This window comes from Mauremys mutica, chromosome 4 (genome assembly GCF_020497125.1).
Source record: "Mauremys mutica isolate MM-2020 ecotype Southern chromosome 4, ASM2049712v1, whole genome shotgun sequence".
NCBI classification, from domain to species: Eukaryota; Metazoa; Chordata; order Testudines; family Geoemydidae; genus Mauremys; species Mauremys mutica.
This window is the reverse complement of record NC_059075.1, coordinates 41,762,505-41,776,511: the sequence shown is the minus strand read 5'-3', so window position 1 is coordinate 41,776,511 and position 14,007 is coordinate 41,762,505. Positions and strand designations below refer to the sequence as shown.

The following is a 14,007-nucleotide window of genomic DNA, read 5'->3' as shown; positions in this document are numbered from 1 at the left end:
ACCTGTCCTACTAGGAACTGGACTGTGGTGGCCCATGTGTGAAATGAGTTGGAAAGGCTGGAGGGTAACAAGTTTCCATTGCTCCCATCCTGGGATGGGTTGAAGGCAGCAAATCATGCATAGGTGTGTCCGCTAAAGGCCTGGTTGCCTCCCACAAAGTATTTTCATACCATGTGTCACCCTGCAATTCAACCTCAAAGGAGTTAAGCAGAGTATTTAACCACCATGTGATTTCAGATTGACATCCATCTGTGTTTCCAGGCCCTGCACAGCCTGGTGTCCTGGCTCGTGTGTGCCTCTGATCTCATCTCTGTTTGCTCCCTTTACCCTCCTTGTTATTCTCACGCCTCACAATTTGTCTCCTTCTCCCATTCTTATCTCATCTTCTTTCTCCCGTGCTGCTCTGGGCCTGGCACTGCCTCTAGCCGCACTCATCCGGCTTTGGACTTGATGCCACCTCTCTGTGCTGCTCCGGGCCTGGTACTGCTTCTCTCACCCCACCCACCACACTTCCACTCTTTTTCACATCTCTCTTGGAAACCCATTTTAACGCTTTTCTTCCCACCCCGCTTCCTCATAAGAGGCAATAACAAAATCAGACAACAGACAAACCAAACAGAAAAGTAACAAAACCCAGGGAAGTGAAAAGTGCAAGAGAAAAGTAAGCGTGCTTGTTATCAGCTGAGCTCCTTCTCTGTGTCTGTATGGTACTGTTAAGACTGTAAGCTCTTCAGGGCAGAGTACTTCTCTTGTTACTTATCTCTCAAGTATCTTGCATGCTATACCCAGGATCAATAATAAGACACGTAACAAATGGATTGAAATGCATTTAGTTGCTTGTCACACCTACAACTGGCTCAGATTAGCAACTGGAAAATGGATGAGATGTTTCGCATGTGGGTCAGTCCACGCACTGTCTCTTTAAGGCTAATGCTGCTGCTGCTGAGGCAGAACAATGGTTGTGACCTTATTTAAAGCGTTTGCCTCAAGGAGTGTCACACTGGATGGGGAACAGGAGGAAAATACAGTCTCGTTCAAAATTAACAAGCCAAAGTCCTTGGAGGAGCAGGTCTGTATCCACTCAGCCAGGGAAGGAGGGATGGAGAGTAAATCTCCTTGTCTCTGTCTCTTATCTCTTTTAATGCACTTAAGTCCTTTGTGTCCCTATAATCTGATTGAGGATCCCTAATACCTCTGCAACCTGTGCAGCCATTCCACCAGCCAAATGCTGAGGACGATGCGCCTCTCTGCATGTCTCCTTGGTAAAAGTAAAGTGACTCCCTCCACGGGTTTTTTTTCCTTTTGCTTCATCAAAATGTGCAGAGAGTGCACTCTGGGGAATTGCAGATTGGTTCCCAGCTTCCTCTACTAAGCGGATAGGTGATTCCACCCTCTAATATCATATCTGCCCATCAGCACATAGAAGAAACAGGAGCTGCGAGCCTCTAGTGAGGGGGAATGGGAAGCTGTGTTCATTCAGAAAGCCCTGCTTGGGCCAGGCAACTCAGTCATATTCGTGATGTTTGTCACTTTCACAGCCTTTTCCCCGTTCTGCTGCTGACTCAACACTTCCTGGGGAGGAATATTTTCTCACTGACTGACTTGAGGCGCTGCTCATTCAGCGCAGCATGTGGTGGAGGCCTCATGGGGTTGGCGTCTTTTGAAATCCAAACACATTTATCTCAATGGAGAAGTCACAGGATAGAAGCCAGTCTTGGGGTCTCCTGGCTAATACAGGACTCCGGATTTGTATTCACACAGGTCGACCATTCTTCCTGGGTCTCCCTAGGCTTCAAATTCTGCTGCTTTCTTTTTCTCTTCTCTCCCTGGAACTTGAAGGGACGTCCAGAGGAGGAGCCATCCAGCCAGGCTCCCCGGTGCTGAGAAGGGAAATAAGAAACACAATGGGTAAAATTTTCCAAGGTGCCCCTGTGATGTGGGAGCCAGGTCCCATTGATTTTCTGTGAGTTCAGTGGGTCCCTTCATTGGATCAGTGACCAGCTTAGAAAGGGTGACCAGATAGCAAGTATGAAAAATCAGGACGGGGTGGGGAGGTAATAGGAGCCTATATAAGAAAAAGCCCCAAATATTGGGACTGTCCCTATAAAATTGAGACATCTGATCACCCTAAGCTTAGAAAATGTGCCAGTTGCAGCAAACTCACTCAGTATTTCACTTCCTGGGCTTTCTTCAGACATATCTGTCTGTCTAGCCATCTAGTCTCCCCTCCCCCCCGCTCATCCCTGGTACCTGAGCCCATGAATACCCTGACTTTACTCACAGGAAAAGATACTATCTGAACTCATTGGGGCTGATTGGCTCCTGCCTTGCATTTTGGGTAAGATTCGCCAGTCCATTAAAGCCTCTTTTGTGCCAAATAAGTTTGCACCATGTAAGCGACACAGAGTGGCCTTAAAAGAGAGTAACATCAGTGAACTCTCTGCTGGTTGAAAGCTCTGCCACTCCCACATCAGTCAGCTCCAGCATTCCATGCACGAGGAGGGAAGAGGTGTATCGGGGCATTCGTGGGGACTGATGTGGGCAGGAGGGGTGTGGTGGAGCAGAGACGTACCATATCTGTGCATCTACAGGCATTGGCCCTTACATCAGTAGTGGAAGTTAGAATAAGCCCTGTGTGGTTCTAACTTCTGCTGGGGCCAGGTGGCTGAAGATCAGCCTTTTACCCTGCTCTATTCAGCCACCATTCCCCGCTATATCCAGGCACAGCTCAGACATCATCAGTGCAAATTGGGTGTAAAACGCTGCTAACTCAGAGTGATTGCGTTTGCGCCTTCTGCACTCATATAAATGACAATATGAAGGGGAAGGCAGCGGAGAGTGAGGCCTAATATCTCAATTCAAATTAATAGTTCCGGTGCCCAGACTGATGGCTTAAACTATAGTTTTAGGGCTTGATTCTCCATTGTGCTGGACCTGGTGCAGAGGGGCTGACACGGAGCTAATCTCATCCTGATTCTTAGCAGCCCATCCTCACCTGCAGGGGGGCAGCTTTAACTTATACTGCTAGGGCAAGGTCCCAGGTCAGTGGAGAACCAAGTGTAGCACAGCCTAACTCAGCCATGTTCCCTCTTCCCCCTGACATCCGCCTCGCATGCTCTTCCCCTCTCTTTCCTGCATGCTGGGCTATGCAAGGGCAACTCACAATAGCAATTCCTTTGCTCTGGGGATTTTAAGAACTGGTCGTTTCTGCTTCTCTCCACACGGGAGTAGGACTCTGAAAGGGAGCAAGGCTAGACAGAGAGAAGGGGGGTCTATGGCTCCTCCCCCTACAACGATGGCTCCTGGAGTGGGGATGGCACACCAGGGGAATCAATCTGTTCAATCTACCTATCTACGCATGCCCATGCTCATGTGCAAGAAGCAGCACTGGAGAGCTGTGCTTCGTGAAGAGGAAGCTCCTTGTGCAGCCCCAGGGGCCTTAATATGCATACAAACACCAGCACCAATAGCAATACCGAGAACTAAGCACCCCTGCCATGCAGCACTAACAGCACCATTGTCAACAGAACCCTCACCAAGAACTATGCTCCTATATCAGTACCACAGGTGTCACTGTGTGGCAGGGTGGCTCTCCGTCACTCGCTACTCCGGCCTGTAACTTAAAAACTACACCATAGCCCTCACCTGGACCCTGATGTTGGGCTTTGCCAACGACCATTGGTAGCCCTATACATGTTGCTGTAGGACAGGGGTAGGCAACCTATGGCAGGCGTGCCGAAGGCGGCACACGAGTTGATTTTCAGTGGCACTCACACTGCCTGGGTCCTGGCCACCGGTCCAGGGGGCTCTGCATTTTAATGTAATTTTAAATGACGCTTCTTAAACATTTTAAAAACCTTATTTACTTTACATACAACAATAGTTTAGTTATATATTATAGACTTACAGAAAGAGACCTTCTAAAAACGTTAAAATGTATTACTGGCACACGAAACCTTAAATTAGAGTGAATAAATAAAGACTTGGCACAGCACTTCTGAAAGGTTGCCGACCCTTGCTGTAGGAGAATTTTATTGGAGTTTGCTGGTGTCGGTGTATTTGTACTGTTAATAGTATTGGTACTGATGCATACAGACATCCATAGTAAGTGATGGTAGGGTTAGTAGCAGGGTATGACTGCTCGTATTGGTTAGGGGTATCATTGCTTCTGGTACTGATTTCATATAGTTCCTCCAGTGTTAGTGTAACGGCATTGGTTAGTGAACAAAGTGCTGGTCTGAAATGAATAATTTACTTGTCAGATTAAGTCTCTTTCTGCTGTAAAATATCTGTGGGCAGACTGCAGTTTCCTCAAAGGTATGTGTTGAGAAAGTGATAGACGAATGCATTTTGAACATTTTTATTTTTTACTGTCTGGATTGATCACCAAATATTTGTTGCTTATTATGATTGGTCAGATAAGTCACAGGGTGTTGTTTCTGTACTCTGGATTAAATCAGCACACAAATATTACAGGTGTCAATACTTGCATTTGCAAATTTTAAATTCAAATTCCATGTATACTCACAATTGACTTTCAATGGCTGTTTGTCCATGTAAAATTCAATTCTCCCAATTTCATAGAAATTGAACACAAAGGACCAAGGCTCCAACAAGAAAGGAATGTATTTAATAATTTGGACAACTGTTCATGGTCTTATTTTTCCACTATTCGCTCAAGTCTAGTACTGATGTAGAAGTTCAGCTGCTATTCTTGTATCGATGCTTGATCCTGCTGTTGCTATTTGTATAGGTATAGTGATTTCGGTGTTGTATTTGATGCTTTGTTTGCTGTTTAACTCATTGTATTTGAGGCATTGTTGCTACAAATCTTCGCTGTCTCTCTAGTTCAGTTTTATCATTGCCACACTGTGGTAGAGGTTGCAACGTCTTGTTTCTGTTTATATTTAGCTCTACTTTCATTATGGGTTGCCTTGCTCGACAGATCTTGGTTCTATTCATATTTCATAATCTATTTGTTATGGGCAGCTTTCCTCAAATATAGACAGTGAAAGGTCACAGAACATTTAACTTTCCATTTTTAAGAACAATCTAAAGGGTTTTTTTCATAAGCACAGGTTCGACTGACATTTCTGAGACTTCCTTTTTAAAAACATGATCATCCAGAGGGCACTGAAATCTGAAGCCCTCAATTTATCTGCCAAACAGACAATGATTCAAGAGTTGAGGTGGGCTGGGTTTTGTCTTCTTTAATGTTTTCAGAAGAGGTAACTATCCCAGTGATGTTGTCAGAGCAGGAGGCTGCCCAGCTGGCATTGTTGGGACAGCTGTCCTGGATTCAGTGGACAGGCCAGGTGGCCTGGTCAGGGAAGTTCTGCTGGGTAAGGAAGAATATCCAGGCCTCCTCTCTTACAAAGCTATAGCAGTGAAATTCCAGGATTCACTATGACACTTGTAGGGGACCATGAGTTTCTTTCCTCTCTTACCCGCAGGGGTTCGTCTTGATCGAGTCCGCGGAGGACGCCAGAAGTACAAGAGAAGACTGGACTCTGAGAGCAGTACTTATCTGAGCTTACAGATCCCTCCTCCAGCCAAAAAGCCATGTATGTACAAGCTTCCTATTGTGTTCCTTAAGGCCAGCACAGCTTCTTTTTCTATTGGTGCCATGGATGCACAAATAATGTTGTGTGGTGGCTTTCCCCTTCTGTTTCCATTACAAACCACCATTGTCAGATATTCATTTTTTCCAATGAGTGTAGTGTGTGGGTGGAAGAGTGTCACCTGAGGCTGTGGTCCATTGATGATGGATTCTTTGGATCATCAGTCAGAGCTTTCTTGGAGAGAGAGATTAAGTTTATAACTTCAGTGATGTTCTGGTCTTCCCTGCACCCAAGATCCACTAAATCAGCCCCACACCCTGATCTCTCTCTCTACCATGTCACCAAGTTGTTTTCTGAACTTGTCAAAATCCCATCAGTTGTTTGTCCATCACATTTATCTTAGGCTTCTTTCACCCTATCATATCCCTATGGGATCTACCTGGTATAACTGAGCCATGTCTTACAATGGGCTCCTGCTTTTGTCAGACTTCTACAGGTGTTGGCTCAGTACTGAAGAATCACAGATTCTGGTTTCCAACCTCTACATTAGTGGTTTTCAAACTGGGGTATACATACCCATAGGGGTACACAGGCTCTCATCAGGGGGTACATGAGAAAAGTCCTGTAATGGTGGACAACGCATTTTATTTAGGAAGACTTGGCAATCTAATCATAGGTCTATTATTAACCTATCTTAGATGGGGGTACCTGGTAGATTATATTATTTGGAAAGGGATATGCAGCCGAAGAAGTTTGAAAACTCTACACTAACTACAGTGCAGTCTCCCTCTTGCTGTGAACAAAACACATTTCTGAGATCCCAAATTGCAGGCCGTATGGTACGAGAACGCCTATCAGTTGTGTATCCTGCTAAGTGTTGTCTGAAAGCTGCTACATACACACCATCTCCTGAAAGGTACAGTAGTAACTTGTCCTTTGACATTTGCAGTGACTAAGATCGTCTCCCACTTGCTGGTGGCAGAGCCAGAGAAGATTTATGCCATGCCTGACCCCACCATGCCGGAGAGTGACATCAAAGCGCTGACAACCCTCTGTGACTTAGCAGACAGGGAACTGGTGGTGATCATTGGATGGGCAAAGCACATCCCAGGTAACAAAGGGGAAATTAGGGGAGGGGGCCTTAGTGTGAAAGACAAGGGGAGGTGATTATTTACCTCTGTGAACATCACTTTATCTTGGCACTCTGATGGGTTGAATCTACTTCAAGAGAAAGCTGCTCATGGTGAAGCCCGCATTAGCATTGAATTCCAATACAGTATATGATTAATTTGTGTAAATTAATTATCATATACACGTAGTGTCCTGGGATTATGTGGTAGCCTTAGAGATGATATTGCACAGCAGTCAGTAGTGCCTGTGACTGAGTGGTACAACAATAACCCCTGGTGATTAGCCTTTGGGATTACGTGGTAGAGTGGTAGGCTTCGGTGATTTTGCATGACATGTTGCATTGGCTCAAGACAGTCTGAATCCATCTTGTAAATAACCATGGCAATTAGACGTTGTATCCAGTGGAAATGCAGGTTGTCATATTCCTCTATTGCCACTAGTGGGCAGGAGCTGTGCTGCTGCACCACCACAGAATAGGGAGCTCACTGCCCATCTGACAGGGAAGCTTTCCTAGCCATAAGGCACAAAGCCACAGAGCAAGGCCCACTCATGCCGGAGACTGATTAAGGCACTGCTTTGGAGCTCCTGTTTCCTGTGTTGATGGAGGCTGGGAACACTTTGACTGTGATGTGATCAACCTCAAAGGGGAAGCTGACTGGAGCATGCACAGGACTTCCATACTGTTTGTTCAGCAGAGCAGCAGCAGTCCATGTAGAATATCAGCACTGTAGTAACAGGTCCAGGACTGAAGGAGTGGCCTGAATGCCTAGGCATTCAGATATTGGGGGCTCCCATGTGATTCCTGCTGTTGGATGAGTTGCATTCTGAGTCCATGGCTTGACCTTATGTCAAGCTCCATAACATAAAGTATCAAGGGGAGATACCTAGGCATCTTGGACAGAAGTTCTGATTGCAGAGCAAAAGTGCAGGGGCTAGTGGGGAGGGATTTCAGAAAGTGTCCCCAGGGCTCACTTTGCTGCGTTGCAGAAGACTGCTTCAGACAGACATGCAGCATGAATAATCTGATAGAGCAGTCTCATCCCCTCTCCCTTCTTTCCCTTCAGCCCAGAGGAACATTTTGTACTCAACTACTGGACCTAATCTGCTGCCAAACCTTGCACACATTACTCCAGCTTCAGCACAGATTCACACTCTCCCATCCCGCTCCCGCATCAGTTCCTTGCTTCAGCCATGCAGCATGTTTCCATGAAACATTTTTGACCCTGTCTGATCATTTGGGAGTATCTGCCATAGTTCAGTTGTCCTAACCTAGCGGACGTTTGGCTCACGCAATGACTAATTTCTGCAGCTTGTCCTTGTTCTCTTTTTGGCTGCTGCTCCTCTTTGTTCTGAGTGACTGTTTCCCTGTAAAATTTGTCATAATTGGATTCTAAGGTTGGAGGCTCCCCTTGAGAAGACTTTCTGGGTTTCTTGAAGTGGGGACTCTTGGGTACCTTGGCCTAGATCCACAAAGGGATTTAGGCACCTAAAATGCAGATTTAGATAACACTGTTATCCGCAAAACCCCCACTCAGCTGTCACCCAACCCTATATGCGCCTAAACTCACTTGGCACCTACGTTTCCACTGTAAAAGTTCCATAGGCCCTAAGTTTCTGCCTCTGGGCGTGTGCATCAGGCAGGGGTCCAGATGCCCCTCTCACGCCTAAGCCCCAGCAAAATCCTCAAACCAGGGGAAGACAGCCCTGTCTTCCCCCAGGGCCCAATCCAGTATGTATACTCAGAGCATGACAAACATCACAAGGGGGCCTCCCTTACATCTAGTGATTAGGGTACTCACCTGGGATGTGGGAGCCCCCAGTTCAGTTCCCCCACTGTCCAATGAGAAGGGCTTTGAACAGGGGTTTCCCCACCTCTCAGGTGAATGCCCAAACCACTGGGCTACAGGATATTCTGATGTGGGTCTCTCTTGTTGAAGTTGTTCTACTTTCATTAAAAATATATATTAATTGGCCCTAGAGCAGGGATCTCAAACTTCAAATCACCACGAGGGCCACATGAGGACTAGTACCTCGGCTCCAGGGCTGCATCACTGACACCTTTTCATACAAATTTACAAAAGCCCCCCCCTGCCCCCACTCCACCCCTTCCATGAGACCCCGCCTCTTCCCACCCCTTCCCCGCCTCCATTCCAACCCCTTCCCCAAAGTCCCCACCGCAACTCCGCCCCCTCCCTGCCTCTATTCCAACCCCTTCTCCAAATCCCTGCCCCCCGCCTCTTCCCCTGAGCGTGCCGCGTCCCTGCTCCTCCCCACTTCCTCCTGGAAAGTCCTAAGTGCCGCCGAACAGCTGTTTGGCAGCAGGAAGCACTGGGAGGATAGGCGGAGGAGCTGGGATGCAGCGCCCTCGGGGGGGCGGAGGCGGGGTGTGTGTGAGGGGAGCTATGGCAGGCCACAGGAAATAACTTGTGTTTGAGACTCCTGCCCCAGAGCGTGAGGAACACTCTCTAGTCCAATGGCTACGGTACTTGCCTGAGAGATGGGCAACCCCTGTTCTAATCCCTACTACCCAGCAGGCAGAGAGGGGGGAATTAAATAGGGATCTCCCATGTCCTGGGTGAGTACCCAAACCACCGGGCTAAAGGTTGTAAGAAAGGCCACCATGGTCACCTCCTCCTCACAAGAAATGGCTGAGGCGCCTACACCACCTGACTCCAGGCAGCGGGTCCTGGCTGTGGATTGCAAGCAGAAATAGGTGCCTGCAGCCTGGATTTAGATGCCTATCTCCATGGCGGAGGTGGGTGGTGGGGATTAGGACACACCCCTCTTGCTGGCATCACCCACTGACTACTTTACCTGGCTCTCTGCCTAGCGTGCAGGCTTTTATGGATCCCATTCTTAGGCACCTACCTCTCCCCGTTCATTGTATAGGAAACCTAGGGGTCTAACTCAGGCTTTGTGGCTCCCATTGTTGTTCCAGTGATTTGCTAGGCACCTACAAGTTAGGTGTTTCACAGAGCCACAGCCCTGACTGTAGAGTTTGGAGAAATCGGTCTTTCTGCAGGCAGTGTTTCTGAGCGGAGGTTAATGCCAGGGGTGCCCTTCTTAAAGGAGATCTGCAGTATCAGGGATTACACCACTCGCTAGCTGTGGAATCCACCTGGGGCTGATTCAGCACAAACAATGCTATGTTGCTGATTGAGGAATCTCAGCCTGGATTGCTCCATTAACCCACTGCAGGGTTAACTCCATTAACAGAAAGGGCATTAACACAATGCAGCTATGGCTATGGCTACACAGGCTAAAAAAACCTACAACAGCGAGTCTCAGAGTTTAGGTGAACTGATTCAGGCTCATGCTACAGAGCTAAAAATAACAGTGTAGATGTTCCTGCTCAGGTGGGGCCTGGGCTCCATCCCCAGCACAAATGTCTACACTGCTGTATTTAGCCCCGGAGCACAAGCCCAAGTCAGTTGACCCAGCCCTGAGAGTCCTTGCCATGGTTTTTTTTTTGCCGGACAGACATACCCAAACACAGTTACTCACAGGTTACTGTCACTGTGGCCATTAGTTCCCAAACACCTAGGTGTTGCAGTCCATTATCACTGCTGCGCACTGGAGATGCCCTACCGTAGCTCAGGGACCACTTGCTTACACCTGTAGTGAACAGCTGCTCCTCCCTGAATTTCATTTTGGAACCAATGCACTTCCCATGTTGGTGCTGCTGCTGCTCTCCTAGAACAGGGATGTAAGTGCAAGGTGACTGCTACTCTGTAAAAGGGGCTGTTTTTTCTTCCAGAAGGCCAGGGTCCTCCTGCAACCACCTCTATTTTCTCTCTATTTCCCTTTCCTGCGAAAAAACCCCAGTGTGGCACCCCAATCAACACAGCTCCTGGGTCAGACAGAGGGGTGAGTCCAGCTCAGTGATAATAAACTAATCATATTGCTTTCAGAGCAAAGTGCTCTGGGAGCTTTATACAAGAGATTTTAATACATGTAAAATAGGGTACAACCTTATTTTATTTTATTTTAACACAGGGAAGGGGACTGACTCAAATGGGCATGTCAATGCAGTCTGTTCCTTTGAGTCTGCACCCGAACCCCAGACACCAAGGAGCTCACACATCAGGGCGATCACACGCTCAGGTTCCCTCACAACTGAGCTCATAGACATGTGAGGCTTGATTCCTAAGGGGCACTTAGGGCTGAGCATGTGCAGTGCCTAAGCGTTAGGCACCCTGCCACCCAGTAGAATTCACAGCCCCAAGTTAGGCACCCAGGCCTGGGGAGAGTTCGGCGCTAAAAAGGGGATTCACAGAAGCCAGCATGCTGAGGGGGGAGCTGCCTAAGCTAGTGCCTCAGAGGGAGTTAGCTCAAGTCAAGGCTGGCCAAAGATGCCTTCCACCATTTGGGATTCTCTTGTTGAAGCTGTCCCACTTTGTATAAAATACTTAAATCGCCCTTGGCCAAGGGGAAGAGGCCCCTAAGGTATTTTTCCTGCAACAGCCCAACAGACTCCTCCTTACAAACAGCTTGTTTATGATGTTAAACTTATCTCCCACTGGCAAATCCAGGCAAGAGCATTCTGGCACGTGGCTCACACATTGGGAGCGCACTATACCAGAGGGTCCTGAAGGAATATTTTTCATTAACATCATTCAGTAGCTTTGTATTGCCCACAAGACTGTCTTAGCGGCGCACTGTGGTTCCTTCAAAATAATAGAGTTCCCTCAGAAACTGTATGTCAGAGGTAACTCACAAGGGAAGCACATAGTAGATAAAGGCTTCCCCTGGGACAGAGGAGACTGTGGGTTCCCGTGCAGTGCAGATGTTCCTGCTTGGGCTGGAGCCCACGCTCTGAGACCCGTCTCCCCACTCTCCAGCCTGAGTGGGAAAACCTACACTGCTATTTTTAGCCTCATAGTGCAAGCCCATGAGACTTGCTGCCCCAGGGCTTTTTCTGCAGTTTAGATACACCCCATAATAATAATTGGAGATATACCTATCTCCTAGAACTCGAAGGGACCTCAGAAGGTCATTGAGTCCAGCCCCCTGCCTTCACCAGCAGGACCAAGTACTGATTTTTGACCCAGATCCTTAAGTGGCTCCCTCAAGGAGTGAGCTCACAACCCTGGGTTTAGCAGGCCATTGCTCAAACCACTGAGCTATTCTGCCCCCCCCCCCCCCATGGCACACTTCCTACTATTCTGCTCCTTTAATGGCCACACTTGGGATCTTTTGGCCTGAAACAAAGAGTTCCACTGTTGCATGGCCAGACTTATGGCCAATTGGCTTTTGAATCTTTTCAACCACCAGAGGATTTGGTATCTACCTCGATAAGGAAGGACAGCCATTTCCTGTGTATTTTCTTAGAGCCTCTGGCAGTTGTTACTGCAGTAATTTTATACTACCTCTGGCAGAGCTGCAGTTCAGCCCACTTTCAGGCACAGAATGACTTACCTGAAACTCCAGTTCACACTATGTTTGCAGTCATTCACTTGCTCACAATGGCTAAGAAAAAAATACAGATGAGTTTGGCAAAATGGCAATCTGATGATGGCCTATGACATCAAACTGACCTCTTAGTTCTCAGACCAAAAAGTCTGGGATGGGGAGGGGTTGGCTGTTTTCTTTTCATAGCTGTGATCTGTCCCAGTTGTGACTGTGCTTTTTGTTTTGGAGTTTTATTCCATAGAGCAGGGGTCCCCAACGCGGTGCCTGCGGGCACCATGGTGCCCACCGGGTCATCTAAGTGTGCCCGCGTCCTGGCTGGTGGACAAGCATCTGCCGAAATGCTGCCAAAAAGCATCATCATCAAGAGGTGTCGCCACTGAAATGCCGCCGAAAAGCGGAGGTGCCCCCAAAATGCCGCTGATTTTCGGCAGCGTTTCGGCGGCAAGGCCACTTGACATTGCCGCTTCTCTGCGCCATTTTGGCAGATGCTTGTCCACCAGCCATAGTCCTCAGTGGCTCGTCGTCCGGCGCCCGCCACCTGGAAAAGGTTGGGGACCACTGCCATAGAGGGTTAAAGTCTGAGACTGACTCAATGGGTGGGCACTGATGTGGGAAAGTTCAAATCCCTGCTCTAGTGACTACTTAGGTTGTCATTGCCCCCAGGACTTGGGCAGCTGGGGGCATGTGCACAACATGGGAGAAATTTAGATGATGCCATGGGTACCTTATCAGTGGAAATGTAGGTGCTTACAGTGTTAAGGAGCTGTTGGGAATAGGGATGTTTGAGGCTCTAAATCAGGAGTCGGCAACCTTTCAGAAGTGCTGTGCCGAGTCTTCATTTATTCACTCGAATTTAAGGTTTCACGTGCCAGTAATACATTTTAACGTGTTTAGAAGGTCTCTTTCTATAAGTCTATAATATATAACTAAACTATTGTTTTATGTAGAGTAAATAAGATTTTTAAAATGTTTAAGAAGCTTCATTTAAAATTAAATTAAAATGAAGAGCCTCCCGGACCGGTGGCCAGGACCAGGGCAGTGTGAGTGCCACTGAAAATCAACTCGCGTGCCGCCTTCGGCACACGTGCCATAGGTTGCCTACCCCTGCTCTAAATGTTGGATTTAAAGGCTCTGTCTACACTATGCAGCTTTTAATGACATGGCTGCTGACAACAAACTTCCACCCACCCCCCGAGCTTTAGTCGACAGGAGAGCGCTCCTGCCAACAAAGCGCTGTTCACACCAATGCTTGTCATCGACAAAACTTTTGTCTTTCGGGGAGGTGTGTGTTGTGTTTTTTAACACCACTGAATGACAAAAGTTTTGTCTTTCCCTTGCCAGTGTAGACAAAGCCTTTGGCACTGAAAGTGGCAGTTAGGTGCCTAAGCCACCCTTGTGAAGCTAGCCCCTGGAGCTCAGACACTAAGAACAAGGCAAAAGGACTAAAGATCACATCTGTCAGTCTTGTGTTAAATTAGAATGCTGTTTTTAAAACCAAGGCACAGGAATGAGCCCAGCACTTCAGATACCAGGTCCCAGAGCAAACTCTTGTTCTTTAATGTCAGCAAAATGAAACTGATTAAGCTTAAAGCCACTCTCCTGCAATCAGGAACATGAAAACATGATTTAAAAGTGTTCAGCAAACATTATTAGCTCAGTGTCCTCCCCAGCCAGCTTGGAGTCCTTCCCTTTGGATGAGACTCGTCTCCTCCTACCCAGCCCCTCTGTTAATCACCTTTGTATTTCATCTACCTTTTACACATGCTTTTCTGCGGGAAGAGGAGACTTCTCTTGAGGGACAACAACAGAGGCTGTCCCAAGGTAGCGCTTGTGCTGTTCTCACTAGGAAGCTGATAGCACCAGCACAAAATGAAATATGGCAAGTGGAATGACAGCAGCTGTG

The 14,007-nt window shown here is 47.6% G+C and overlaps 1 protein-coding gene across 11 annotated transcripts in view; it reads left to right on the top strand.

The window, feature by feature from the left end:
* The window catches only part of ESRRB (estrogen related receptor beta), a 177,853-nt gene that overhangs the window by 145,391 nt on the left and 18,455 nt on the right, over positions 1-14,007 (top strand). For 9 of the 11 annotated variants that reach the window (XM_045012603.1, XM_045012601.1, XM_045012602.1 and 6 more), the window contains 2 exons: positions 5,454-5,564; positions 6,511-6,672. In XM_045012603.1, coding sequence (XP_044868538.1) covers positions 5,454-5,564; positions 6,511-6,672 — 273 coding nt within the window. Of the gene's footprint in view, positions 1-421; positions 662-959; positions 1,070-5,453; positions 5,565-6,510; positions 6,673-14,007 lie in introns of those variants that run through there. The other 2 variants (XM_045012609.1, XM_045012610.1) reach the window with 2 other exon arrangements.